The sequence below is a fragment of the Pomacea canaliculata genome, linkage group LG12 (genome assembly GCF_003073045.1).
Source record: "Pomacea canaliculata isolate SZHN2017 linkage group LG12, ASM307304v1, whole genome shotgun sequence".
NCBI lineage: Eukaryota > Metazoa > Mollusca > Gastropoda > Architaenioglossa > Ampullariidae > Pomacea > Pomacea canaliculata.
Window position 1 is genome coordinate 15,601,119 of NC_037601.1, and position 27,925 is coordinate 15,629,043.

Genomic DNA, 27,925 nt, shown 5'->3' on the forward strand with positions numbered 1-27,925 from the left:
CAGATATACACTTAATCGCTTCTAAATGCATGTTATTTTTCACTCAATCATTGGCCCTTTTGACTAACATTAAATATGCACCAAAGTTGAATGACATTCTGAGATTTATAGTTTTTATGAATGATAAAACATTTATGTCAGACTTTACAGAACTTAACTTTAAAAAAGGCTTAGGAAATGATTAAGTCTCTTCAACTGATAATAAAAATATAGTGCATTTACATAGCGCTACATCCCTGTCCTATGGACAGGCGCATGGCACTTTACAGAAAAAATAACATGGACGAACGCAACATAATGCTAAATTGTTTAGAGAATACCCGATGAGATAAAACATTTTGCCAGAAGCTGCCCCCAACGTGCGCAAGTCATTTGAAAAACTATGATCTGGTCTACAATGTTCCTGTCTACACCTACTAGACTACTAGAGTGTCGTGTATACCAAGCTGAGTAGCGAAGCGGTGTGCAGGCGTTGGGGCGGGGGCGACAGCTCAAGGCCCCGCTCTTACAACTACACGGGATGAGACAGTCCGTGCTTTTTATTATTATTGCTCTGCTATATATGTGTGTTGTGACGGCTTCCAAAGGCACCGCAATTCTATTTGGTAATAGCGCCGGCTCTGCTGTATGTTTACTTTTTGCTACCACAGACTCCTATTATCCCTTATGAATTCTATATAGACTTTGAATATATAACTACGGACTTGTTCAGTTCATGAATATACGTCCGTGTTCAGTTTGTATACCCACTTCGCAAGCAGACGTCTGACCTTTCACCTTTTCTTCTTTGTATTATTTCCTTAACGATAGTCGTACTCTAAACACCATTATATAACGAGAGATTTAATGAATTTATAACACTTACCAATTTATTATAAAAATAGATCATAAATGTTAAAGCTAGGTGTAGTAATTTTCAACTTAATAATAAGACAGGTAGCTGAGGTAATTTGCGACATAGTAACAGCAGACGCTAGACCAAGGTTTAGGCAAGAACTGTCTCGTTAGGAGAAAGAATAGACCAGGTGCCTTTTTATCGAGATGTATGTATATAAAACTGAGGTCAGCTTGTATCATAAATCGGAAATAATAGAATAAAATGAAATTCTGTTTCCGAAAATAGGCTGAAAAGAACGTCGTTGAGTATTTGTTATCAATTAAGACTCGTGCGATAACTTTTGTTTGAAACAAAAATAATACAAGATCGATTTTCGCCAATTGATTTTATCAATTTAGAAAAAGGGATGATAGAAAATGCCTCAGAGTAAATCACTTGGTGATGTGAAGTCAAAAGAACAGAGAGTGCTAGCAAACAGATACCAAGTTGTGAAAAAATTAGGCAGCGGAAATTTTGGCGTGGCGTACCTATGTAAAGATCTTCGGAATAATGAGGAACAGTAAGTATAAGAGAGGAATAAATGCTTATTTTGGGTTTGGTAAAATGTTATCATCATCATGATCTCACTGCCATTATCATGACCTCTAGGCCACATATTGAGCACTGTATCCTGGCTAAAATCATGCTCGCCACGGTTTACAAAGTAAACTATGTAAAACAAATAAGAATAAATATACAATACTGATAATTTATATATTTATACTGATAATGTATATAAATAAATGTTTATATACAGTTATATACATTCAAAAATGAATTTGGCATCCTTCCAGACCCATTCCCTCTCACATAAACCCATGTACATACATTCTCTCTCTCAGACCCAGGCAGGCACATTCTTAGAGTAGATTTAGAACAAACACAACAGTGAAAATTACAAACAGATAAGACAATATATAAGCTAGTTTAGTTATTCTGAAACAGGTAAGTTTGCTGTACTTGTTAGAAGTTTTGTGTGTAAGATGAAAATACAAAATATTACAGGAATACATGTTAAGACTGTCAGTCTTCAGTATATTAAAGTGGATGATTCAGCAATTATAATGTTCTTTTCTGTGTCCAGGAAAGTCCTTAAGGAGATTTCAGTGGGAGAGTTGCAGCCAGATGAAACAGTAGATGCTATGCATGAAGCCCGACTTCTTTCACGACTTAACCACCCAGGCATTGTCAAGTTTCTATGACAGTTTTATTGAGAGAGATTTCTTTTGCATCATCACTGAATACTGTGAAGTGAGTAAACTGTAACTCTCAGCTGTATGAATTTTGCAGCCTTATTGTAAGAATTATTGAGTGATGATGATGATCTGTCCCTTTACTGCCACAAAAATTATTTCTGGTTAATTTTCTTGCAATTATGTTCATAAAAAAAAAAAAGACCAAAAACCGCTAGATGATACACTTTTCACCATATTTTAAGCATATTCAACTAAATTTAACATCAGCTTTAACTAAAGTTTCTGAAAAGGAGTGATTAAAATACTTGTTTTCTCTAGGGTGGTGATTTGGATCAAAAGATCATAGATTATAAAAAGAAGGGTATGCACTTTGAAGAGAAGACAGTTTTAGACTGGACTGTACAACTGATGATGGCACTTCAGTATATGCACAGTCGCCGTGTCCTCCATCGGGACCTGAAGACAAGGTCAGTGAATATCTTAGTACAAATATGACTATGCAGTGTCAGCTGAATATTCAGATATGCACATTAAGTATGCTCAATCAAGTTGACCTATGCTGGTCAGCCTAAACTGGCTGAAGGGTGGAGAGAAGGTGGATTGGGTAGAGGCATCATCTGGTAAGGTTGGCCACAGAAGTATTTTTGGGTAAGAAAGTCCTGTTTGGTATGGTCATTTCACTACTTTATGTTTGCCAGCCATGAGGCTAAACCAGACAAGTTGACACTGTTTTCTTGCTGCCAGAATGGGTTCATGGTGGCTCATTAGGGAAGCCATGTGATGTACATATTTATTGGTCTTATATTTCAGGGCACTTTGTCTGAAGTAGATGGGTTCTTTTTTCTGTTTTGGTTAGCAGAGTCTACACTTTGCATCTGTAGAGCAGGAGAAAATATTGCTTAGTTGGTAACTTGGTAGTAAACCTGTACCAGATCCAGTTGTTGCTGCTGTTACTACTCTAGGATTTTTTTGTCATGCAGTTACAATCTTTGGACAATACTGTTGACCTCTTTGAGCTCTTCACCATTCATGTGCATTTATACATACCTAACATACATAAAGACACATGAGCAAAGACACGCACGATCATTTGGCTATAAGCTGACTCATATAAATTAAGTTATTGTAGTAAATAATATATGTAGTGTTAAATAATGCCATCGCTGATCAAACAAATGAGAGAATATACATTTCAGCATCTTTGCAGAATTAATAATTTATTAAAATGAGTTCGAACTGAGTATTGGACATCGGCTAAACAGAAGCATAGCTGAAAGTTCAATCTGTTATTATCATACAAATTATTGTAGAAATTACCGTTTTGTGTGTGTTTGTGTCTTTTTATCCCCCATTAACATGCATCAATGTTCCAGAAATATATTTTTGAGAAACAACATGGTGAAGATTGGGGATTTTGGCATTTCACGTATTCTCATGGGAACAGCAGATATGGCCTCCACATTTACAGGAACACCATATTACATGAGCCCTGAGGTACTCAAGCATGAGGGTTACAATTCCAAGTCTGATGTTTGGTAAGAGTTCAATTTCTTTGATCTGTCAATCCAGCAAGTTTCTATAGTCTGATGAAACATCATCTCTTGTAATAAGTAATATATGTCATTTCTGACTTAGACTGATGTCTTTGATCTTAAAAGTCATCTTCTGCCTTAAGGTGTGTAATGGATTGCCCATGTGTAACATACCATCCATTGTCACTTATCACCTGTGCACTATTGAGTAATGCTTATCTGCATGTCCCGTGTTACTGGTCAAGACTGCCCTATCCACTAACAAAGCCGTTGGTAACTTGACCAGCAGATTGTTCATGGTCCTACCATACTTAAAATTAGACAATGTCGAAAATACATTTTCTACAAGGTGCAAGTGAGGAGTATGTGTGGTGTCTGCTGCCCTAGTCGTCCTGCTTTGCTAATTGTTTCCACCCCAGTACATGTACCCTTACCTCCCTCCTCCAACCATTCTTTTCTGCTGGACTGTGAAACTTTGGCCTTTAAACAGTTTTATAAATTAAAGAGAGTTTATCACAAATAAATAACTCAATTTGAAGACAACTTTTTAATATCTTTGCACATTTTATTCATACATAAGCTAACAGTTGATTTTATTCCAATATCACTGCATCAGATTTTGTAAACTATTGCTGTCCATTGAAATAACATGAATACATCTTTGATAGATGATTTAAATTTGAAACCTTTAGCAAAAACATTGTTTGTGAGTTACTTTCTTTTGGACAGGTCTGTTGGGTGCATCTTGTATGAGCTGTGTGCTTTAGAGCATGCATTTAGTGGTCAAGGGCTTATGGGAGTCATGTACAGAATTGTAGAGGGTGAGCCTCCAGAGCTACCCAGAAAGTACAGTCGTGAACTTGCTGCTGTGTTCAAGAGGTTTGGTGTTTAAGTTATTATTCATTAACTTACTTAGTGCTGGAATGTTGCATGAAGGTGGATGGCATGAGAGTGAATGAATGTTGCACGATAATGCCCGAATGTTGCATGAAGATGGATGGCATGTGAGAAGGCTGTTGCATGATAATAGATTACATAAGCATGGTGGCATGAGAGTGCAGGGTTGTTGCATGATTACACACGATGACTGGAATAATGCATGATGACTTGTGTGAGAGAGGTGAACTGCAAATGAAGATGATTCAAAAGTAGTGAAATGCGACACAAATGTGTAACAAGATGAAATGGTCTATGAAGGTGAATGGCATGACACTGTTGAAATGCTGCATGAAGGTGAATAACATGAGACTGTTGGAAGATGATGTGTGGCATGAAAGTGGTGGAATGTTGTGGGAAGCAGGATGTAGCAGCTTCCAGCATTTAATTTTGGTCCAGCTGTTGTTAAACAAACTTTAGTTTTTTTCTTATACCACATAAAACAGAAGAAATTTAGTAGTCCTGCTATTTCTGTATGATGCATCAAAATATTGTAGTACAGATAGCAAAGCTAAAAATAAAATTTATTTATTCTAATAATAACTTTGTAATGATTGTAGTGCACTACGGTTTAGGTACCTAGATAGATTATATCTGCATGCACCTGTGTTATCTGTGCCTGCAAAATGTACCTGCATGTACCTATGGGATTTGTTTCTGTAGGATGCTTATAAAAGAGCCAGACAGCCGGCCTTCAGCCCAGGAAGTGCTTCAGATACAGTTTATTAGTCATCACATTGGTGTAGGTTGATCATTGAAGCTTCTTGTGCATTGCCTTTAAGTCTCATGGGAGTCTTTTTTAGATTTGAAAATAAAGATAAAATTCAAATTTTTCTGCAAGTAATTAAAATTAGATACTGTTGATCTTAGACAACATTTACTAGTTACAATGGAACTAATAAGGTGATTATAAAGGTTGTGGCTATGCATTTTGACTTAAAGTAAAGACCTGCTGTTTGGAAATCTTGGATGTTACATAAGGTTATATTTTACTCCCTTGAACTGAAAGGGTGTGTGTGTGTGTGTATATATACAAGCTTCCATTTACGCAGATGGTTGCAGATGTAAGAAATGGCATTAAAATTTATAATGCAAATAGTAACTTTGTCTTGCAGTTTGTATGAGAAGCTTAGTCTTATAAATAACATTTCCCTTTCTCACATTAATAATATGCATTATGCTGCTTGATTCAATGTTTTGTGTTGTATCATGTTTTGAATATATCTTATTTCCACATGAGATGTAAATAGTGCATATTCAAGAGACCATTACATACTAAACAATTGTTTGTTGTAGTGTTTGTGAGAGCCTTCATGCATGTTTGAATAATATGTACAAGTGTGTACAGTATATGTGTGCATATATACTGATTCAAACTTATATGTGTTTTTCTTCATATATGATTTAAAGAAAATGAAGGACACTCTGACAGACGAGTACAAGACCAAACATCAGAGCAATATGAATGACGAGAAGGCGGAACAGGAAGCAAAAGAGATTGCCCAGCTTCTGTGAGTAAAGGGCAAATATTTCTGATTTTCTTTCTTATACTAAGTATGCGCAGTAGATTATCATTTTTTAAAAATAAATACAGGTTTAAGAAAATTGCACATTTCTTTCCTCCATCCCACTGAGGAAGCATTTCTGTCATGCCTTCCTGAACAGAGTCATTGAGAAGGTGGAGTAGAAGCAATGGTGGTAGTATATTGAAGTATATTAATGATGGTTTGGTGTTACACTTGGTGTCAGTAGAACATATGTCCATTAGCGATGAGTTTTGCTACTAATGTACTTCAACAACTTGTATCTTTGCTTCATCACTGTGATAGTTTATTTTTAGTTTAGTGATCTCTTTGTGATCTCAATGGCAATATGATTTCATATCTGTGTGTTTTTGTGTGTTGGAGTTGGGGGTTAAGGTTAATGCAGTGTGAATGCATCCATTACACTATGGCTGTAGATTTGTTGAACTGTTGATAATGAAAATGTTTGAATTTTAAAATTATCAAACATTAATATTGTTTGTTGTTGCGGTCCTATGCTCCTCGAGGAGTAACAAGGACTAAACTAAACTAAATATTGTTTATCCCCTTGAACTAACATGCACCTACATTTTATAAAAAGGAGAGAGAAGTCCCATCTTGAAGATATAAGAAAAGAAGAGACAGAGGACCCTAAACTGAAATACATGTCACCTCGGGAGCGCATGCGTTTACGCAAGATTCAGGAGGCAGATCAGAGGAAGAAGGAGCTGGAGTAAGTTTTATTTATATTTGTATTTATGCTATTCTTTAAATTGGTCAGAGTATGTGATTTCAGTATTAATCTTTGATAAAAAAAAACCCCACTTTTTTGCATATATTTCTGTGTAGTATTAACTGGATATAATAAATATATATTTTGCTAATGAATGTGCAATGGCATATATTTATAGATACATATGTAAGGGAGAATCTAAAAGAAAGGCAATTATCAAATTACACAATAACTAGAACCATGAGAAGCTAGAAAAATGCAACAGACAAACATTACCTGTTGTAGAGTTTGACCATGCACAGCCTTGGGAGTGAGCGGCTGCCATGAGGACAGAAAATGGATCCCTCTGTTGTGAGATTGCACCAACAAAGAATGTGCTATAGTGCAATTTCTTTGGGCAGAGGGGGTGAAATCTGTGGACGTTCATTGTCAGACCATGAATCAAGAGAAGGCTTATGAGTGGGTAGACAGGTTTAAAGTGGGAAGAACAGATGTAACCGATGAAGATCATTACAAATGCTATACAAATACATAATATAAAATGAGAGTGATGTCCCTTTCGCGTTACCAGCTGGAGGGGACTAGGCTCTCTCTCTGTTCTTTTTCTTTTGTTTCTTGTAGTTTCTTTGGATTTTCGTCATGTTTGGATGTCTGCTGACTACTGTTAATCTGAGCGTTTCACCTGCCTCTGTTGTGTGCCTGCATCCCATTTTTGTCTTCTTGATCATCTAACAGTCTCAAACACCATAGCTACATCATATCGACTCCCGGATTTTCATTTGCTGATTTAAATCATCACATCCCTGCAGGTGTTCAATGCTCTCTGCTCTATGTATGGTCTGTTCACACACAGGAGCAGGTTTTAGTGAAAGGTTTTACAACAGAGTGGATGCCTTGATTACAGAAAATCAGTGGCTAATGATGTCTCAGTTGGCTGCAGGGCTACAGGGCTGCAGATTTGGATAACAGGTGTAGACCTGCATTTGCTATAATACATGATATCTTGGGATACAAGAAAGTCTTTTAAATGAACTTAAACCTGCAATTTGCAGCAAAACAGTCTTGCTGCACTATGACAATAGGAACAGTTTTGTGTTCAGCATCTTTCACATCTTCCTTATAGCCCAGATCCAGTGCTGAGCAATTATCATATCTTTACTCCAATGCTGGTAGATTCACTTCTGATGATGAAGTAAAGGAATCAGGGGCTTAGAGATAATTCTCTACTGAAATATAAAACATAGTTGAACAATGCAACAAATGCTTCATCTTGCATGGGGACTATGTTCAATTGCTCACACTTCTTTCTGTTAAAGCGTCAAATGTATTTTGCCTTTACTTTTTGATTGTCCCTTATATATAGCCATTAATGTGGAGTGTTTCCTACAAATATTGTGGCAAAAGACTGATCGTGTATCAACTAGATTCTATCTTGATATTCTAACTTTTTTATGCAAAATATGCAAACAGTTTGAAGGCAGAATAATAGGAAAATCTCTGCCTATGTACCCATCCAATGCCCATTTGAATTGCAGACAGTTTGCAAAAGTACAGCTAAAGGAGAACACTGACAGGCGAGAGGCAATAAAAGAAAGCATGAGCAAAACTCTTGTGAGTAAGACTGTTAAATAAATAGTAAATAGCACAATGAACCACTCACATCCACTTCTAGAATCTATGTAAAAAGAATACAGTGCATGCTATTTCCAACATACTAATCTTTGTGCTCACTGGCTGCTTGGATACAATGAGAATTCTAGTGTATGTTACATTTGCTTTCCCTTAACAGTTAATTTATATGTCCATTATTTCTGTTTGTTACCACATGAAGTCCCTGAGTTAGATTTGAAATAGAAATGGACATTGCAAACCAGGTCTGCCAAGCTTCTTTTGTTTAATGTAATTTGCTTTTCTGAAGATGAGCTTAAGAACTTAGACCACCAACTGGATTGACAGACAGCTCTGTCTTTAAACAGGTGCCTGCTTGGAAGGGTGGCTCAGGTGAAGGTGTAACCCTTAAAAGTGCCTTCAAGTGCCTGATGAGCGACTGTCAAGGACAGTTAGTGAAGAGTATACTCTCTATGGCCCTCATCACCGCTTCATTCGCTCAGGTGCTTTATTTATTTCCTCTGGATCCTGTGCATATATATATAGTGAGGCAGAGTTTGGGAAGCTGAAAGATTAAATAACTTTACAAAGAATAAAGAGAACTAGATTTTTTTTTTTCATCGAACCCAGAAACCATTCTATCAGCGCTTCTCAACATGGAATAAATGTGAGGAAAGGTTTTAGTAAGAAATTTATTTTTGGCAGATAAACACAATCATATAAAAATTCCAGGCTCATCATATGGATAACAAACAAGACAGCAAGCTTCTGTGCATTTAAGTTCAGATAAAAGTCTAACATGCCAATCTTTAATTTACCTCTTTACTTATGCATTGTACCCATGTTGGGATTTAGTATGCAGGGAATGCATGCATAAGTATGCATGCATGCACACACACACATACAAGCATGCACAGTCAACCCAGCTGTTGAATGAAAATGTAGGTAGCAGCACAAATAATTAAATAATGATGAGCCTTAAGCGTGTTCTTTGAAGTGATCTAAATGTTATCTGCAGAGGTTGCAGAGGTGATTCTTTGTTGTACGAAAATGGAAAAATAAATATGAGAGGATCGGTTACACCGCTGATCTTAAATTTGAGTTTTCAATAGAATTACTTCATTGCTAGCTTTTGTACTGATGTCAGCTTTATCTGTTGTTAAGTTTATGATCAGTTTTGAATTTATAGATGTAAAGACTCTAGCTTCACGTGTATGAGTGTGTGTGTCCTGTAAGTATGTTATGCACATATGTGTGCATCATCTTTATGGTCGGCATGTATTTGTGATATGTACACATGTGTGCATGTATATCATATATCTATGTGTATGTTATATGCATGTGTATATGTCATATATATGTGCATTATATGTATGCATATATATGATATATCTGTATGTCATGTATATATCATGTGTGTACATCATGTGTGTATGTGTTTCATGAGTATGCATGTGCTATGTATATGTATGCGTAATGTGTTTGTGGGGGTTGGTGGGTGGGTGAATGCAGGGGCATGACTTTAGGGCTGCTTATGATTTGATTTCATTCCATTTGATCAATTTGTGAAAGAAGTTCATCACATCATTTTCCACAGGATCAAAGGGCTTTTATGATGATGATGATGAAGATGTAGCGAGAACAACTATGAAGGCAAGGACCTCTTTCATTCCAAGAACATCACACGTTATGGGAGCTCATCACACTTTTGAAGACCGCCCCATCACACCCTTGCGAGACAGGATGGTCTATGACAAATTCCATTCTTCTCTGGATTTCAAAGATGGTACGCAGAAAATCACACATCACTAGAAATCTTGCTTTTGCTTAATATCAACTTGTTTTGTGTTGTACTTATTACTTCTAAGTGTAATGTCACATCTCGTATTGCTGCCAGCTGATTCAGGACAGTGAAGAAGAACAGTTTTCAAATGAAGTCCTTTCAGTAGCTTCTGCGAAGAAACTGATGTGCTTTCCTTCACTACTTTTACTTTCTCTGGGGTTAACATCTCTCTTTCTCCCTCTCAGAATGTCCAGAATCTTGTAACATAAATTTTTTGGTTTTACTGACTGTTAAGTGGTAGGAGTTAACTGTCTGAAGATATTTGAAGATGAAAGCCAAAAGGTTTCTGTGCAGGGATCCCTGACACCGATGACATGGCCAACACCTACTACTCTCAGTTTGAGTTTGATGCAGATGATGATGATGGTGGTAGTGGTGATGAGCAGGAAAAAGAGGAGAGAACGCTGGTGGGAGGGCAAGATGAAATGGCACAGTACATTGGTCATCTTCAGGGTGCCTTGGAGTCCCAAACAAATGGTACCGTGGGAAGTTTTACATATCTAACAGGAATGAGTTTTCGATGAGATTTTTTAAGGAGGGATGAGTATGCACATGACATTTTATTATCTTACTTAGTTCATTGAAAAATTTGTAGGTATTAAATATCTTTTATTCCTTCTGTTACTTATTCAGTGCATGGTATTGAGCAACTGGGTCAGAAGTTCAGATGGAATGCGAATGGTTGGTCTATAGGCTTTGAAAACTGATGTGACATAAGATTGTTTAGCTGGGGTTTTTGGGGTGGGGGAGAAAATTTGGTTATTTTTCTTATAGGATTCGGAAATACTGGCTGTTTCTATCAGTTGAGGTCAGTGATGCGGAGATTAACTTTATCAAGCTTATCCTACAGGAAATACGGTCACCGTCGCAGATGACACTGTGTCAGGTGCTTATGGCCCTGGTGCTAGAGAAATCAAGATCAAGAACCTGAGAAGGTAGTGTAGATCCTACAGAAAATTTTCTTGAAGGCCTGCTAAGTTCATAATCTGTTGTTCACACAGGTTTTGTTTAGTCTTTAAGTTTTTTTTTTTTGTGTCTTTGCCAGCTCTTGTTAGCAAATTCATCCAAAGCCCTTTACAGTTTTAGGAAAAACAAAGTGTATTCTGTGAAGGATTTGTGTTGCACACCACAAACCAATGGAAATTTCAAAGAAACATTTATCAGATTAAACATTAAATCAGATTAAAATGGTTTAAAATTGATGTCCATAACAGCAAAAAGTCTGTTTTTGTCTACAGTCAGTGCATCAGCCAAATGGGAGAAGAGGCATTCAAAAAGGCATACGATTATTTACACACTGCTAGATTCAGTGAAGATAAAGAAGAGCAAGAAATCATGCAAGGATTGCGTGCCTTCGTTAAAAACCCAAGTGACTGTTTTCTTGTGGACCAGCTTCTTTTTTTGGAAGAACAGGCCAAGATTAGTTGAAGTGCTTAGAAATGGGCTGAATTCTGCACTACTGGCAGGAACAAACAGAGACATACTCCCACATTCAAATCTTTATGGACTGGAAGAATGGATGTGGAATTTTTAAAAAGTTGGAGGTTGGTGTTCACATTCTTGTGGAAGTTACTGGGAGAGTATGAGCCCATTAATGGTGTTTAAAAGATGCATAGTCCTGAATTTTTTTTCTTAGGTGGAAATTTTATATGGCACATAGTTATGGATCTTATCAAGTGGTAACAGACAACCTTTTACAATTTTTTGAAAATGGAACTGTTTTATAGTTGTTGTTATTGCATGTGTACACTCCAAATGTTGCTATGTAGGGTACTTGTAAAAGACATCCTATTCAACACATCTGCGTAATGTATATAGTGTCCTGTTTCTTCAGACAGAAGAAAGGTTTCACACTTCTCTTGAATGATGGCAAAAAATAAATTATCAGGTTTTTATGTACTATTTCTATTTTTATGCTAGTAAGGCTTATACAATATTTTATAGCAATATTAAAAACTATGTATTGCTCAAATGCTCATTACTTTTGGCGGTTGAAGTCTTCATTTCATATTACTTTTATAAGCATTGTTTTATATGTTATGCTTTCATTGACATTTTAGTCAAGTTCTATAAAATATCTTCTTCCTCTGAGCCCTTGCAGCTTGATGAGCCACGATTGTGGCTTTGCCAGGGGAGCACATAGGTAGGCAATTTTCATTACCTTCGTTGCAAAGTTCAAGCTTTCTTCTTTCCAAAAATTTAGGTTTGTTGGTCTAATGTTTGCCTGAAAGCAGCAATAACAACAAACATCACCCACTGTTGTATTCACAGTATTCAATCACAAGCCAGTGTCTTTGTACATATTTGTGCTTATAAGGGTCAAAGTGGTATGCTTTCTTCATGAGTGTTTGTGCCAGTTTGTGAGGGTGAGAATATTCACAGTCCCTCACCAACTTCCAATGTGTCTTAATCTGTTATTCAATCTCTCAGGTTTTATCTTGCATCCCATTGATGGTTTTTCCACATTTTAGTTTTGACTTGTGCTATTTATTTATTGTATTACGCCCTTTATTGACTTTTTTTTTTTTTTTTTGCTAAAGATTTTAAAAGTTTTAGATATTGCCCTTTGCACAGTCCAAAGATTTTATCTTTCATGTTCATCATCGAGGCATAATGTTCATTAATAGTTTCACAATCATTACTTCATAGGTAAAGTTTTAGGTAGATAGTAGGAACATTGGTTTCAGTTGCACATCCTTTTTGAACTTTTGTAAAAGTGTAGCAGAGACCTCTGTCTTGTGCAACCCTGCTTCATTAAGGAAGACTTTCTACTACTACAGTCAGATCTCATTTCCTTCATAATGTTCTGAAACTAACTTGCCAGTAAAGTCTCACATGATTTATTCTTCACAATTCCTCTAAATTTGTTAAACTTTTTAGTTCTACATTTTCAGTCATTCCGTCCATTCAAGAAAGAAGCGTGCAGTTATGTAATTGCAAATCTTGGGATATTTTAAATGTGGAAAAGGTTGAGTCACTTTCTCCATTTTCCTTTTATAAGAACTGTGTCAAGTCTCGACAGCTCTTTGGAAAATATTTGAATTTGTTTCTGCTGAACTGCAGGAGATGCAATTTTATGTCTTGGTGTACTGAGTTGCTGTCTACATGATCTTCTTTCTAATGCAATATTGAATAACTGGGATTCATTGCAGTGTACACAGATTAATGTCCACAACAGTATTTTAAACAAAGGATCAGCTAAATGTGATAATTGCATTTTGAATTTACTAGAAAACTTAAAATGTGCCCAGATCTCTTTTTTTCCTGCCAGTGCGCATGCATGTGTAAACTTTCACACCTTTTTTGCATCTCTTTAGTGTGTGTGTGTGAGTGCAATTATTTTTTTCAGATGTCTTCAAACAAAAATTTGCTTGTAAACTGCTATTATTGGTATTTGAAAGTCCCTGTATCCTTTTACCAAGTGTATATACAAGCCAGATGTGTGGATGCTATATTTTTAAATGCCAGTGGCTGTCGAAATAATCAGTAGGGTACACAACACTATTATAGGCAGCATGATATCAAAGTCTGCAATGCTTGGTAATGCAACATTAATCAGACATATCATGTATAAAAGTGATCTTTCTGTACAGTTGCTTGTGTGACTAAAAAATATGAATAAAACGCTCAAAGCAAATGTCTGCATAACTTAATTATTTATAGACATAGATCATTAGGATGGTTTTTTTTTCCTGTTTGCCTTTTCTGTGTATGATGAATGGGAGATGATCGTTTTGTGATAGCACTCAAGACAAACTGATTCCATGATTTCAGGTATTTACAATAATTCTAGTTATTTTACTTAAAAGTTGAAGAAAGGAAGAAGACAACTGACAGTCTCTCACAATAACCAAAGCAAACATGACCAATGCTGTGTAAGTGATTTAAAATTTGATTCAAAGAGTTTGCAATATATAAAAAGTAGGCAAATATGGCAAAACCTTAAGATACAGGATATGATTTAACTGTAAAGATTTAAATAAAAATAAAATGCATGTATATTTGAACAACACTTTACAATGGGTTGACACAAAACCCATGCTACACTGTTTCCCTCAAGGAAAAATCTTACAGTGCTCTACCACAAAAGCTAAAGATTCAAATTTTTTAACACTCCAGAGAAGCTATGAGAAAATGTTACACGTTATAATTTCAAGATGAAGTTTGGCAGAAAGGGAGATAACATAAAACATGCTTTCACTTGCTTATCACTGCTGTCACCAACACCATTAAACAGGGATCATTATGCTGATAACAAACCATTAATAAAAATAACAATTATGACAACAAACATGATGGTGATGATGCATTAATGACTAAATATATGACAGCATTTATCAAATAAGTTATCACCCTTCAAAATCTGGCAGTAAAAAAAACACCTGATGACTAGACCAACTTGGCAGTATCGTTTCAGTTTGCAGAACACATTTTCTTGTAACAACTACTTTGGCTACAGTTGGTGAAACTTACTGACATTATTTTGTCTCTATAACTTTTCAAGAGCTGTATATATGATGATAATTTGTATGACTGTCAGAGAAAACGTAATTACTATCTTTAACAGAGACCATCTGCACTATTGTTTGCTTGATAATGTTTGATGGATCAGATGTTCCCAAAGCTAACAAGCAAAAATACTAGAAAAGATGATTAATTTTACTTTGTTCATGGATAAAGAAATGCTTCTTTAGAGAAAAAAGGATAACTTTATAAAAATGTTAAAAATTTCATTCATATTATACAATATTCATTTATATATATATGTTACACATGTCTTTTTTTAATAACAAAATAAAAAATTTCTCTTGTCACTGCAAATTTTGACATGATGGTTGAAGGCATTTATAGCACTAGGCAGCATTCAACAGCAAATGCAATAAAGGCTGTACAACTGCTTATTCAAAGTTTTTATCTAAGAACTAATTAAACAAGTACATTATCATAAATATTGCAAAGAATACAGAAAGAATGGTTGTTTCATACTTAATCATGTGACAAATCCATTAACCTTACTTCATTTGTTTACTTTAAAAAACACTATCCAAGGAAAGTATAAGCATAACAATATTGCAGCATCAACTAGGTAGAAGATCTGACCTAAAAACTTGCCAGAAGTTAAAATAATTTGTTGAGCCATATTTTCTTTGGTCAGCAGCAGCCTAAAATATGAATAACATACTAAATATAGAAATACTTTCATCCAGGTAACATTTAAAGTTTGACTGCTATTTGTTTTACAACAGTAACTATATGTCTAAATACTAAACAAAGTTTTTATTTTTAAAATGCTAAGGAACAAATGTGATCTTGATGACGATAATTTTTTCCCTTCCTCGTAGCATTCTAAGTACAGTAATGAACACAGTAATCCTGTTTAATTTGTCAATTTATATTATATTTTGACTGCTATAATCAAGTGCTTAGTGCACTTAATCTCAGTGCAGGGGGTTATTAGCTTGAGGCATTCTCTGACTGGTCAACTCAGCAGCAGTAGGTACCAAATTATCTAGTGAGGTAAACGTTAAAGACTCTTTGTTCCACATGCATGGCCTTAATATGGTGAATCACAGTGCACTGCAACTATATATGGCCATTAAGAAGCAGGACCTTTACAATTTTTAACCATTTTAGAAAGTGATGATACAAGATGACAAGCTGAATCGTGGTGCACAGTTCTGAAACAGTCTTGTGAATATTTTGTCAAACTTCTAATAAGGAGAACTTTTTCAATATAGATGAGATCCTGATCACATTTTTCAGAGTAGCGGGAACAGATATGATGATGACGATGATTATGATGATGGTGCAAAATATTAAAAGTTTACAAATGAAAATACATTATGCTGAAAAATACTTTAAAAATTGTCAACATCCAACAACTGTGAAAAAAAACTAAAGATCCTGTTTGTTCCTTTAAGTAATGATAACTCTTCTAGATACTCCAGAACATCCACTAGAATGCTGAGCAAGCAGTAGCTGTTTCAGGCCTAGTTAAGCATATTTCATTCTAGGGTAATGTGCCATTTAAAACTGAAGGCAACAACCAATCTAATGGACCCTCTGCCATTTTCAGCTGACAAAGTGATCTTAAAATTACAGAAACAGTACAAGACATCATATTAGTAACTATCACAGGAAGAACTGCTAAAACCCTGGGCAAGGTGCATAGTACACTGTCAGACTGCTGTCTTAATGCATTCAGACAGCTAAGATGCTTGCAAAAACTTGTGGAGGGTGTGTGATTGTTTTCTTCCTCCATTTCCAACTCCATATAGTCTAAAGTAAGCAAGAGGCGGTTATTCCTCTTGGCCTACTTGCTTAAATATTTATAAACATGTTTTCAACATAATCACAGTGCATTGATATGCCAACACATAAGATTTCATAAAACCACTTCAGATTATTTGTGCAAACAAATCTTGTGTTTGTGAGTGCACATATATGAGTGAACAACTGTGCACAAATCAAGTTTTAAAAATGTTCACACCAAAGAAAGTTAACTAAAAATATCATATTTCATTAGGGAAGATCAAGAACAGGATTAGCAAAAATATACCACTTAAGGTTCAACATGTACCAGCAGGTATTACTGCATCTTGAATCACAGAGGTAATAGGTACATTAGCATGGAACCATTAAAATAGCATAGCATGGGTTAAAACCGTTCATAAATACTATGTTCAAAACTCAAACATAGAGATATATTTAACTCTGGAAAAAGCTTTACTATAGCATTTTATAGTATAAATAATCATAGACAAAGAAACTTGTATAAATATACTAAACATGATGTGGAGGCCCTTGGTTGGAAACAACACACGCCACATGCTGTACACTTTATGCTTGAGTGATCATTATGCTGGAGTGGCTCATCTTCAAGGCTTTCATTGCAGTAAAATTTAAAAATTACTTTCTGACTGGGTTCAGTTTTGATGTTGTTTGCTTTTGATACTCGAGATTAGTTTTATAATGCTGTTTGAATTCTGCTTGTGGCATTGCTGTATGACTGAAATGCCACAGCAACAAGGCAGAAACTCAGTGTAACAGCGTTACTAGCATATGGCCCAGAAAATAGAAAATATTTGCTATTCTTAGGAAGAATTAGTGTTAAACAGGATAAACATTCTCTCAAAATGACTCAATATTTTGCAACAATATAAACAAAAGTTTAGTTTGCACAAGCAAGAAACATTCCTAAAACTTCTTTAATTTAAAATAGGTTAAAGGGAAGCATTATGTTTGTTCACTGTTTGCTGGGTTTAAGTTTATATACAAGCAATAAACAACATGAGAAAAAAAGCACCCTGATATACCTGAAGAATAATATCTAATACAAACGAGATAAATGCTCGTGACAGAGTGGAACTGTCACATTATGGTTTATTGCGTGACATTTGTTTCTTTAAGTGAAGCTCATCACTTAACATGTCTACTTAAAATCTCTGCTTCAGAATATTGCACCTTTGAACATATGTCACCTCAATGTAAAACCTTGAAAGGAAGTATTTAAAACACTTTTCGGAACGAAACATGAAAAAATACAATCTGGTAGGAAGGCATCTTCATGGCATGCACCTCCTCAATTAGTCTCTTTTGTCAGGCATCCAAGGAAATACTGATAGCGGTGCTGATAAATTCCCTTAAATTTTCTATGATGACTGTCCTTCAGCTTTCTTCAGATATCTGCTACTTTCAATTCAATAAATAATATAAGGCTAAAATTGTGGAAGAAAGATAGAAAATAAATGCTAAATACAACAGTACTAGTCTTCACTGCATGGTATCTCTGGCAGGCCTTTTAAAAATTCGCAGCATTTGTTTCTTGCGAGCTGCTGTCGCTATGCGCTGTAGAGACACACAAAATTGCCAGAGGAATTATATAGGCAACAGCCTGTTTGACATAGTCAAAAATAATTGTGCTAATTACAGCAATAACATTAATCCAGCACAGGCAAAAGTATACACACACAAATGACATTTGAGCACAAACACATGCATACATACATCCACATAATACACACACCCACGCCTGCATGTGCACATACACACACTGACCTCCTTTAGCAAGGCTTGCTTTGTCTCATACTCCATTTTTGCCAGATTCACCTCTACCCATCGGGGTACATCAGGGATGAAGTAGCTTATTGCCATCTTTATGGCCAGCACAATATGCTGAAACATAGGGACACACTTGGATGATTCCATGTCTAAATAATCTCTCCCAAAATAAGAGAATAAAACATAACAGTGTGCAGAAACAGGTCACTGACATACTTGCATCATCTTCATAAAGTCATGATGGTTAATTTGGACATTGATGTCAACAAGTTGTCCTTCCTGAGATTTTGATCAAGGAAATTTGATAAGAGATTTTTTACCTCAACACCAACAAAAATCAAGACCATGTTGATAGCTGTGATATCAGATGGAAGCAGTTTTTGAACCTCCGGATCCATGCCTATGAGTGCACAGTTTGTCAGCACAGAGATTACACCAATCACCTCAAAGGCAATCTTTGGATAAGAGCAGATAGACAAAAACACACTTATTTTTCTCTAAGGATCAAACTTTGGTTTAAAAGTAGTCATGTGTGTAAATCTGTGTTTAGAATATATGAGCACATCTGAAAATAAGTGTGTGCATGTAGTTGCAATGTGTGCAATGTATGTATGTATACCTAAAAGTTATAAGAGATATACCAATCCACATACAATCATTTTCTTTTAAACTAATGAAAGACATAAGGGAAACCAATAACACAATTTTTCATTTCTCTGTATGATTTTTGAACCTGAAGAACATGCAAAATGCAGTCAATTACAACCATCATCTCTACTGCTGGCAATGCCATTACAATCAAGCCATCACCATCTCTACTGCTGGCAATGTTGTTACATTTATTACAATAATAATAATAATGTGATTCTCCTTGCTGAACACATTATTCTGCCTACCTGCCAAATTCCAGTGCTTGAAGCAGGCTCTGAGAAAGGTCGCTGAAAGATGCGACACATCTTGAAGGCATCACATCGTATCTCTGTCACATTGTTAAGAAAAGCCCAAACTGCCGCCAGTGGAAAAGCGGAGGAGAAGAGATAGACATATCCAAATTGAAGAAACAACTCTAAGTAGTCATCCATTGTTCCCTGCAAAGATTGGGAGGAAAAGCCACTCATTTATACACATTAACCTACCTTATATATCATACTATTCGAAAGATACAAATGAAATCCCTTAAACTAACAATAATGGCTTATATTGAAAAATATCACACTTAGAAACAAGTGTGCTTAAACAATACCAAATATGGAAAGATGACAGAAAATGTCAAGTAAAAAAGAAAATGGACATACAAAAAATGTTACAAAATATATTGACAGAAGAAGTGTATTTTAAGCAAATGCTTAACTGTCCATAAATACATTTCATAACATACGCTTATAGATTTAAAAGACTTTGGAACCTCTTTATACCTCATATTTGTCCATGGAACTCTCTACCACAACCTTCTTTTTCACAGAAGCATCAACATCTAAAGCTTCATCATTTTCCTGTAACACTTGTCGCTTCTTCAAGGCAATATCCAGTTGTTTGCTGCGACGATGCAGGAAAAGGAATGGCACCATAGCCTCTCGAATTTGACCGATCACTTGCTGGGTAACCAGCAGTGTGGACAGAAACTGTAAACAAGAATTTATTTTAGCAGTCTACTAATTTTTCAACATTGCCATTTGCATTCATACTTATTAATAGTCAAGTTCTAATCTAACAAGAATAACCACATCATGTTAAGTGATCAATCATTGAAGCAATTGCTTTAAAAATAGGACTTCCTCTCTTGTTCCAACAACCACAATCGTAATCACAAGCTGGCAAACATTCACAACAATTTCTGTAAAATCATTACATCTGCATATTCAAGCATTACTTACACTCTTAAGCACCGCTCTGTCTTGCAAGTAGAATGCCACATAGAATAGGCAAATGAAACAGTTAACAAAGTCAAACTGCAAAAATAAAAGTGGATGCTTGCAAATGATTTTTTAAAAATTACCTGAAGATATCAGAAATCCTTCATGCACACATTCCCTTCCTCCCCCAAACCAACACACTAACACAATTATTATAAGAGAAAAAAAAATGAATAACTTAAAATTAGTCACATCAATTTACAACATGGTCTTTTGGTTTCTTTTTTCTTTTATTAAACATGATTTATCTGAAAATAAAATAAATATATTTTACATAGCCTTACTAGTATGAGTTTCAGCACCAGGTGATTTTCGTATGATGAGTCGAGTCTATGGTTTTCTAAATTAAACAAAACACACAAAATTAAAAAGCAAACAGAAAATCAAATTGAGTAATGGTCCGACGATCCCTGCAAAAATAATATTGCACAGCACTGAATAGTAGGTTCTACCTCTACAGCAGAATTCTGTCCCTAACTGGATGAAAGTTTCTTTCAAATACATCTTTTTTCAAATTAACACTAGTCTTTAAAGAAAAAGAAGTTGGTCACTTACCAAAATCATTCAGCTTTTTGGCTACAATACGATAAATACTGTTCAAAATTCCAATGATCACTGCATAAATAGCAGTAGGAACAAACAGAAGCATAAAGCTGATCCATCCCTTATCCTCTTCATGCAGAGAGTCCGCCCATTTCTGCATCCAGAAGTAGAACAACATCACCAAGAAAGCCACAAAAAGACAGAGGCTAATCACAGGCACCGTGACAGCGTAGAACCTCAGTGCTCTCTTCCACTTGGGGTAGACCACTTCTGGTTTTCCAGTCACTGGATTTCTTCCTAAAGTGCCATAAAAGTTGGCTCGGGGCTCCTCAAACTTTGAGACAGCTGTGTTGATGGTGCCCCAGGAGTATGTCAGCTCTACGCAATAACGTTTCCAGGTCTCAAGAAAGATGGTGGACCAGATGAGGTTAAAAATGGCAAAAATTGCTTCTCGATAAACGCTTCGCCATGAAGTGACAAAATAAATGACGCCAATCACTGCTGGAGGTATGAGGGAAACAGTGTAAAGGCCTAAGAAGGCAAAGTAGAGAGTTATCTTCTCCCCAAAGTACTTCTGAATCTTGTCTGAAACATGGCAAAAAGCAGACAGCAATTTTTTTTTAACACGAATGGCCACCTCAGCAAAACAGCTTCTTCAAAAAGATTTTCCCTCATTTTAAATGATTTGAATACTATAAACTTCATCTATGCTGCACCATAGTTGATGTTCACACAGTGGGTAAATCAAGGTGTTTTAACAAATTTGACATGAATTTTTTTTATCGACACACTACTTTATTCCCTAAACTCCAGTCTAAACACATTTCTTTTATATATATATATACAAATTTTCATGAAAATTTTTTTTTGGCCATGAATGACATTTCTAATGCATAATCAAAGTTAGAGCATCAAATGCATGTATATATGTGCCTGCTGCACAGTAAATTTATTCTTTGTAGTTTTCTGTTGACTTCTGGCGACTCACCAATAGGCTGCCGACTGAATGCTTTATGTGGCTGATACCATTCATCTCCCAGGCGTTTAAGGGCTTCACTATCATGGACAGGATAGATTTGCAGTAAAATACGCCGGCTCAAGTACTTCTTTACTGAGAGGGGCCAATAAAACACAAACAAAAACTATGTATTCTCAAAGCCATCATCTTATATTTAATGAGAATTTCTACACTTTAGTTAATGTCTTGAAAAAATATCTTGACAAAAATTCAAGGATTTTCTTGTTAGCAAGCATCACAACCTTCTACAAGCACTGAAACAAGCTGCAGCTTACAACAAGCCTGATGCAAAGCTTTTAGATAGCCAGCAAATTGCAAAAGGAAAGGATTTCATTTCAGTATTCATTGATGTCTGGACTGCTTCTTTTCAGAAGAAACAGTTCATCTTCCTCCAAACACTGTAAACATGGATGAGAAACTGACAGCACGTTTTGGTTTACAGCTAAAGCAAAGGCAAGCTAGCACAAAAAGAAGCAAAATTCTCACTGATGCTTTTGCCAGGATAGAGCTTGATGTTCTCATAGCCTGGCACATGTTGATCTAACTCTCCAGCTCTGATATTTTCAATCTCCTTAAAGATCAGTCGCTGTTTTTCTGCCTGTGTGAAGAATGATCCCAAATCCTCTGACAGAAAGGTAACAAGAAGTTTTAAAGATGTAATTTAAACAGCCAGAAATGTTTAAAAAAATGGAAGTTTCTATTTTAAAAAATGGGGGAAAAATTAATCTCATTCCTTTTCCTATAAAAGCAGGTTCCTCCTTTATTCAATCCTATAAAAAAATAAAAACAAATAGAGAAAGAAGCAAAAAAAGTAGAAAATGAAGATCTAATCAACTCCCCCAACAGAGAAACACACCATAAAATGAAAAGATAAAGTGGAGAAAAGTGATTGAAACACATCAAACTCATACAACATGATACCAATAGTAAAAAAGAAAGAAATTGTTTAAAGATTTCAAAGTACAATGACAATCCTGAAATTATATCAAATCAAAGACTAAACGGATGTGTCAGAGAGTGCCACGTCATCAAAATGAGACGTGCAGTTCTACCATCCCATTAGGTCAATCAAAAGGCAACAATTAAAGCAAACAGCTGCATACAATGAAGACCATCCGCTCCAAAGCCAGGTCAAAAAGTATCAAACAAGAACCATAATATAGCAAATGAACCTAATTCATTTAATAATACTAATTCCCATATGGAGGCAAGCTCAATGTGTTATGCATGAAAGACTACCAACAAATCAACAGTTAACCCTACAACAAACAATCACCAACAACAGCAAAAGGATTACTGTGGCAATCATGAACAAAGTGTATGGATGAGGATGAGGAATTCTTGCATGACTGCATCTGAATAATAATAATAATTCCAACAATTGTTGGCTTGCTGTCATTAAAAGCTAAAAGAGCAATCCCCCCCCATTTCATGTTGTCAGACAGGTGAATAACAAGAACATTTTTCCCTTACCAGACCCATCAAAGTTCTCAATGTCCTGCACTGTGACTTCCCGATGAAAACCATCTTTGTGTTTCTTCTTCATCTCCATCATTTCAGCAGCCAGTAGAAGCCGTTCTGTGCTGGCCGTTACCAAAAGCATGGTTTCCTAGCAATACCAAAGACATCACAAACCTGAAACAGGTCTTTGCGATTACGTGAAGATGTTTTGACAAAAGAAATTGGATGAGTGGCTCTAAATGAGTCATACATTGATAACTGTGTGAGGTGCTAATGAAGAGATTTATTAATGGTTTACCAATAAAAATAAAATCTGACACATCTGCCTGATTTTTGCACCTGGGTGGAGGAGGGAAAGTAGTTTGTTGTGGAATTCGTGAAATAAGGTAAAGGTCATCCCTTATCCTTTCCAGGTCCATGGAGAGTGAGGTATTTTATTGGAACCAGTTTTATGTGAGGGCAGTCCCCATCTTCTCTCTGCCCAACCCTCTACAGAGTCGGGTACCCATATCAACTCGTGGAAGTTTGCTGCACCACGCCAGTACTGAACAGCATGCCTCTGTGTTCAGACGCCAGTGCTAACGAGTCTAACCACCTGGCTATCCACTTCCCCTCATGACTTTTGGACAAATCATAATTTTTTTCATTTTTTTTCTGTAAATGCCATGAGTTTGATCCATAATTGGGGAAGGTATAAGTCTGTGGATATATATGTTAATTATTATTATACTAAGAATAAGTTCTATATGACCACAAAGGTAAACTCCTAGCCTAAGAAAAGACTTAAAGTAGATAAGAGAGAATACTGGCAGTCAATTAAATGCACCTGGATAAGTTACAAGGTAATACAAGATGATGTACAAAGTTAACATACAGCACTGATGAAAATCTAGTGCCACTGTGCATGAAGGCTGTTTAAGAAATACTCTGGTCCACATGTCAGCAGCAAATGATTGCAAGATCATTTCCAGTTTCTTAAATATTAATTTATCTAGCCACATTGCTTTGTTTATATTTTACAAACAACAAGAAATAACTAGCACTGTTTTAACAGCTATCTCATATAACTGATAATATCTAAAATAATAACACATTCAACAATAATAAAGATACTAAACTTATTGATATGATCATTTAAAAGTAATTAACACTCACACCTTTTTCTGGGTTACAGTGGGAAAAATTCATAGATATGCAGAAATAAGCACAAATATTTTAATGTTCAGTTTGGGTAGCATAGACGGAGAGCTGTGCTAAGCATTATTCCCACCATTTCTCAGCACTGGAGGGGTATAGCATAATATCATAAAGCCAAAAGGACCACACACAACATCAGAAACGATAATTAAATAGTATAATTCTTTTTTTGCTCTTTCTATTCTTCAGTTCTCAAACTTTTTCTGCACATACACACCCATGCATGTAACCATGTATGCACACATAAACACCATTTAATATTTTGATCCAATATTTAGTAATACACCCCACATAAGTACACTGCATAAATACCCTCAATGAAACAAGATATTCATAACCAAATGGCAGTAATAAATGTGTTAACAAAAATTACTACAGTGTCGTAAAAAGCATCAGAGGAGCAAGTTAAGTTTTTAATAGCATCTTATCAGCAAATGAAGTTCAACTTATTTCAAGCGTTATAAATTTTAATACTACTTCCTCTATGAATGAAAACAGCATTGCAAATGACTAGTTCATGAAATTGTGTACTACTGTTAATGAAAAAAAGGCAAAACAAAACATTTCCAGCACTACACTGCATATTTTTTGAGGACTATATAACTTATAAATCATATGCTAAAAATGAAGATTATATAAAAATAATTTACATATATATGTAAAGCCAAAACATAATGCTCCCACCAAAGGAACAGTTTATGAACAATTTGAACAGTGCAGAATAATGTCTGACGTCTAAATGAGAGGATATGTATGCAAAAGATTGGACAACTGGTACTTGTAGCAAAAATGGACTAAAAACTGATAAGTCTAACTCTATTTCATTCATCTACTTCTAACACAGTAAAGGGAGTGGTGGAAGACCATACAGAATATTAATGGTATGGATCACAGGAGGGCTGTCATTTCAAGAGGCCCTCATCGAGCACAGATGGTGATGAAACTTCAAAGGTATCAAACCAGCTAGTGTGCACACTAGCCTTGGATGATTGTTCTCGAGCCACTTGGCTATCCACTTCACACTGGAGCCTACAGATCTATGATTTACATACTTTATCTGTAGAATAAGATATTAAAATGCGTATGCTTGATTAAAAAACCACACATAAAACCCCACGGAACAACATGCTTGGAAAAAAATGCTTCCCACTCATGGTTGGAACAGATGTTCATGCAACATGACACTCATTTCATGATAACACAGTATCATGCTCAACTTTCTGTTCACTCTTGGAGCTAGTAAATCCCAACAGCAAGCAACTCACTCTACCTAAAGCACTGTATATATAAAATAATTGATCAGTGGAATAATGTGTCAGTTCTGAGGGCCTTACAACAAAACAGCTTGCATCTCTACGTTTTAGCAATGGCTTACCACAGCAGGCTCCTCATGATTGTCCTGAAATAGTTATCTGTATTAGCCTGGTTCTTTTACAATCTATTTGACAATCACTAAATATCAAGATTTTCTGACCGCTTCAGAAGATTGAAGAAATATATTACATTATATACAAATTAAACAAACCAAAAAACATATCTATTATAACCTCTTTTATTATCTCTCATGTCCATGTTGAATTTACAAGCCGACATCCATAGGACTATTAATTACCAAAGTAATTAAGATTCTATTCTGAAAGATCCATGACAAAATAAATGACAATGAAACTGTGAGTTTTACTACATAATAATAATGATTATTCTATTTTTGAGTGCAAGAAAGTATGTTTACATACTTATGATAAATGATGCCATCAAGCAACAAAAAGAACATATAATGCTAAATTGGCACAAATTCTTATGTGCATGTGCATACATAAATGTGCGCGTGTACACACATACACAAAGTGAGGGCAGAAATATATCAATATTATCAAGGGAAAATACAACTATCACCTTTTATTACATGTTATTATCTTGGAATGGCAACTTTTCACAAGTTCTGAATGGGCAAATCATGCCCATAACAGAACTAGAAAGGAAGTCATAGCAACAGTGGGAAGAACCCACGAACCATTTTCATTCTGTTTTCTTCCTGAAAAAGGACATCTGGAAGAAATTTAATTTTTTTCATTTGAATTAACCCCAGACTACAATTTTTCAAACAGAAATAAAATTGTATTATAATATGTGCATCAACAAATAGAAGCATATGGAAGAAGCATATATCTATGTAAATAAATTATTTTTATGCTCATGTTTTGAAAGACTATTTATGTTTTGTTTGTCACTTTTTGATGAAAAGTACTGAGTACACATATACTTACAGAACTGTGCTCTATGTACAAAGTACGCACTGCCAAGTCTGCACCTCCATCAGTTTTCAAGGCCTGAAGTTTTGCTAGCAGCCACTCCACTGATGACCGTTTGGCTGTGGCAGAAAACTCCAGAACAACAAGAGGCTCAAACAGACCAGCTGGATCTGAATGGTTTTTATCTGCATGGTATATATTCTGTGCCTCCATACCTAAAAAGAAGGAAATCGTTGATTAATAAGGTCTTATTGACTAGCTGACTAGAACTTGTTGAAGAGTAAAAGAGTCAAAATGGAAATTTGACTGCCAGGGCTTTATAACAGCTCTATGCAACATAACTTTACTCCTATATTTGAGTCAGACATTTATATAATTTTAATGGAAAAGTAAGAGTTGTGTATGCATGATCACTTTTCATCTGTGTAAAGACCCTTCTAGAAAAATATCTTGCCCTGTTTACTATAGCTTGGAATCAACCTCTAGCAGATCTTGTAAAGACACCTGAGGGCACCAGATGATACAATTTATACATATTGTCTAGGAATTTTGTAGTCATGTACAGTGAATATACAGGGGTTAAGGGAAGTAGAGTAAGGTTCAAAATCTGAGATCACTTTTGCTGCTTTGATAATGGTCCCTTGATGATTTAACAAGGGTTTAAAGGGTGATTTTATGGCACTGATTATGTTTATTGTGGGCAGATATCCACACAACTACCTTAAACTAATAAAAGTTTTCATCAAATAAATATAAGTACTTAACATGCAGCGGTGTGCATTTTCACTCTCAATGTAACTACTTGACCCTGTTACTTCACTTACTCACACAAAGCTTCAGGAGGTTTGGCTCAAGGAATCAGCTCCCAGATGAATATGCTATAGATATCTACTGATAATGATATGCGGGTTAGTGTCTTTAATATGACGGTTCTTTTGATGTTATGGGGGAAGTGCTACATAATGTTTGGTGCTTACAACAGAGACACAGGCATGTCACCTAATGACACTACATAAACAGACTGCAAAAGATCTCAATTACCGGCGTGTGGGCGGTGCCCCTCCCAACTTCGTACTGTATTTACTCTGTGAATTACAAAGCGAACGAGCCTGAACCCCGCTTTCAATCTGTGAAGGAAGTTTCCTCCCTTTAACCGCCCCCGCGCCGGGTTACACCAACCGTCACCCAACCCGTTACGTACGTGGCCTCATCATAGATAGGCACATGACTAT

General features: G+C 35.7%; 2 protein-coding genes across 4 annotated transcripts; one reads left to right on the top strand and one right to left on the bottom strand.

Moving 5' to 3' along the window:
- Positions 1-951: 951 nt before the first annotated feature.
- On the top strand, positions 952-13,885 carry LOC112577410 (serine/threonine-protein kinase Nek11-like). The gene is given in 15 exon segments (XM_025260475.1): positions 952-1,397; positions 1,962-2,070; positions 2,072-2,128; positions 2,392-2,540; positions 3,447-3,608; positions 4,335-4,484; positions 5,205-5,283; positions 5,952-6,052; positions 6,666-6,797; positions 8,333-8,408; positions 8,774-8,908; positions 9,978-10,191; positions 10,543-10,725; positions 11,099-11,183; positions 11,487-13,885. Coding segments are annotated over 15 exon segments (1,965 nt in total). The 5' UTR covers positions 952-1,254; the 3' UTR covers positions 11,677-13,885.
- A 242-nt stretch (positions 13,886-14,127) lies between these two features.
- Positions 14,128-27,894, bottom strand: LOC112577111 (anoctamin-10-like). 3 transcript variants are annotated; one of them, XM_025260066.1, is made up of 14 exons: positions 27,735-27,892; positions 26,709-26,908; positions 25,817-25,840; positions 23,257-23,392; positions 22,270-22,407; positions 21,754-21,876; positions 20,778-21,350; positions 20,507-20,562; positions 20,184-20,258; positions 19,725-19,931; positions 19,206-19,397; positions 18,630-18,764; positions 18,307-18,423; positions 14,128-18,096 (listed from the first exon to the last, which is right to left on the bottom strand). In XM_025260066.1, the coding sequence occupies exons 2-14, from the start codon at positions 26,904-26,906 to the stop codon at positions 18,022-18,024; spliced, it is 2,049 nt and encodes a 682-aa protein (XP_025115851.1). In that variant the 5' UTR covers positions 26,907-26,908; positions 27,735-27,892; the 3' UTR covers positions 14,128-18,021. The 3 variants fall into 3 exon arrangements, with proteins under 3 accessions (XP_025115851.1, XP_025115853.1, XP_025115852.1); XM_025260068.1 differs by lacking the exon at positions 22,270-22,407 and having other exon boundaries at positions 27,735-27,894; XM_025260067.1 differs by lacking the exon at positions 25,817-25,840.
- Between the last annotated feature and the right edge of the window lie 31 nt (positions 27,895-27,925).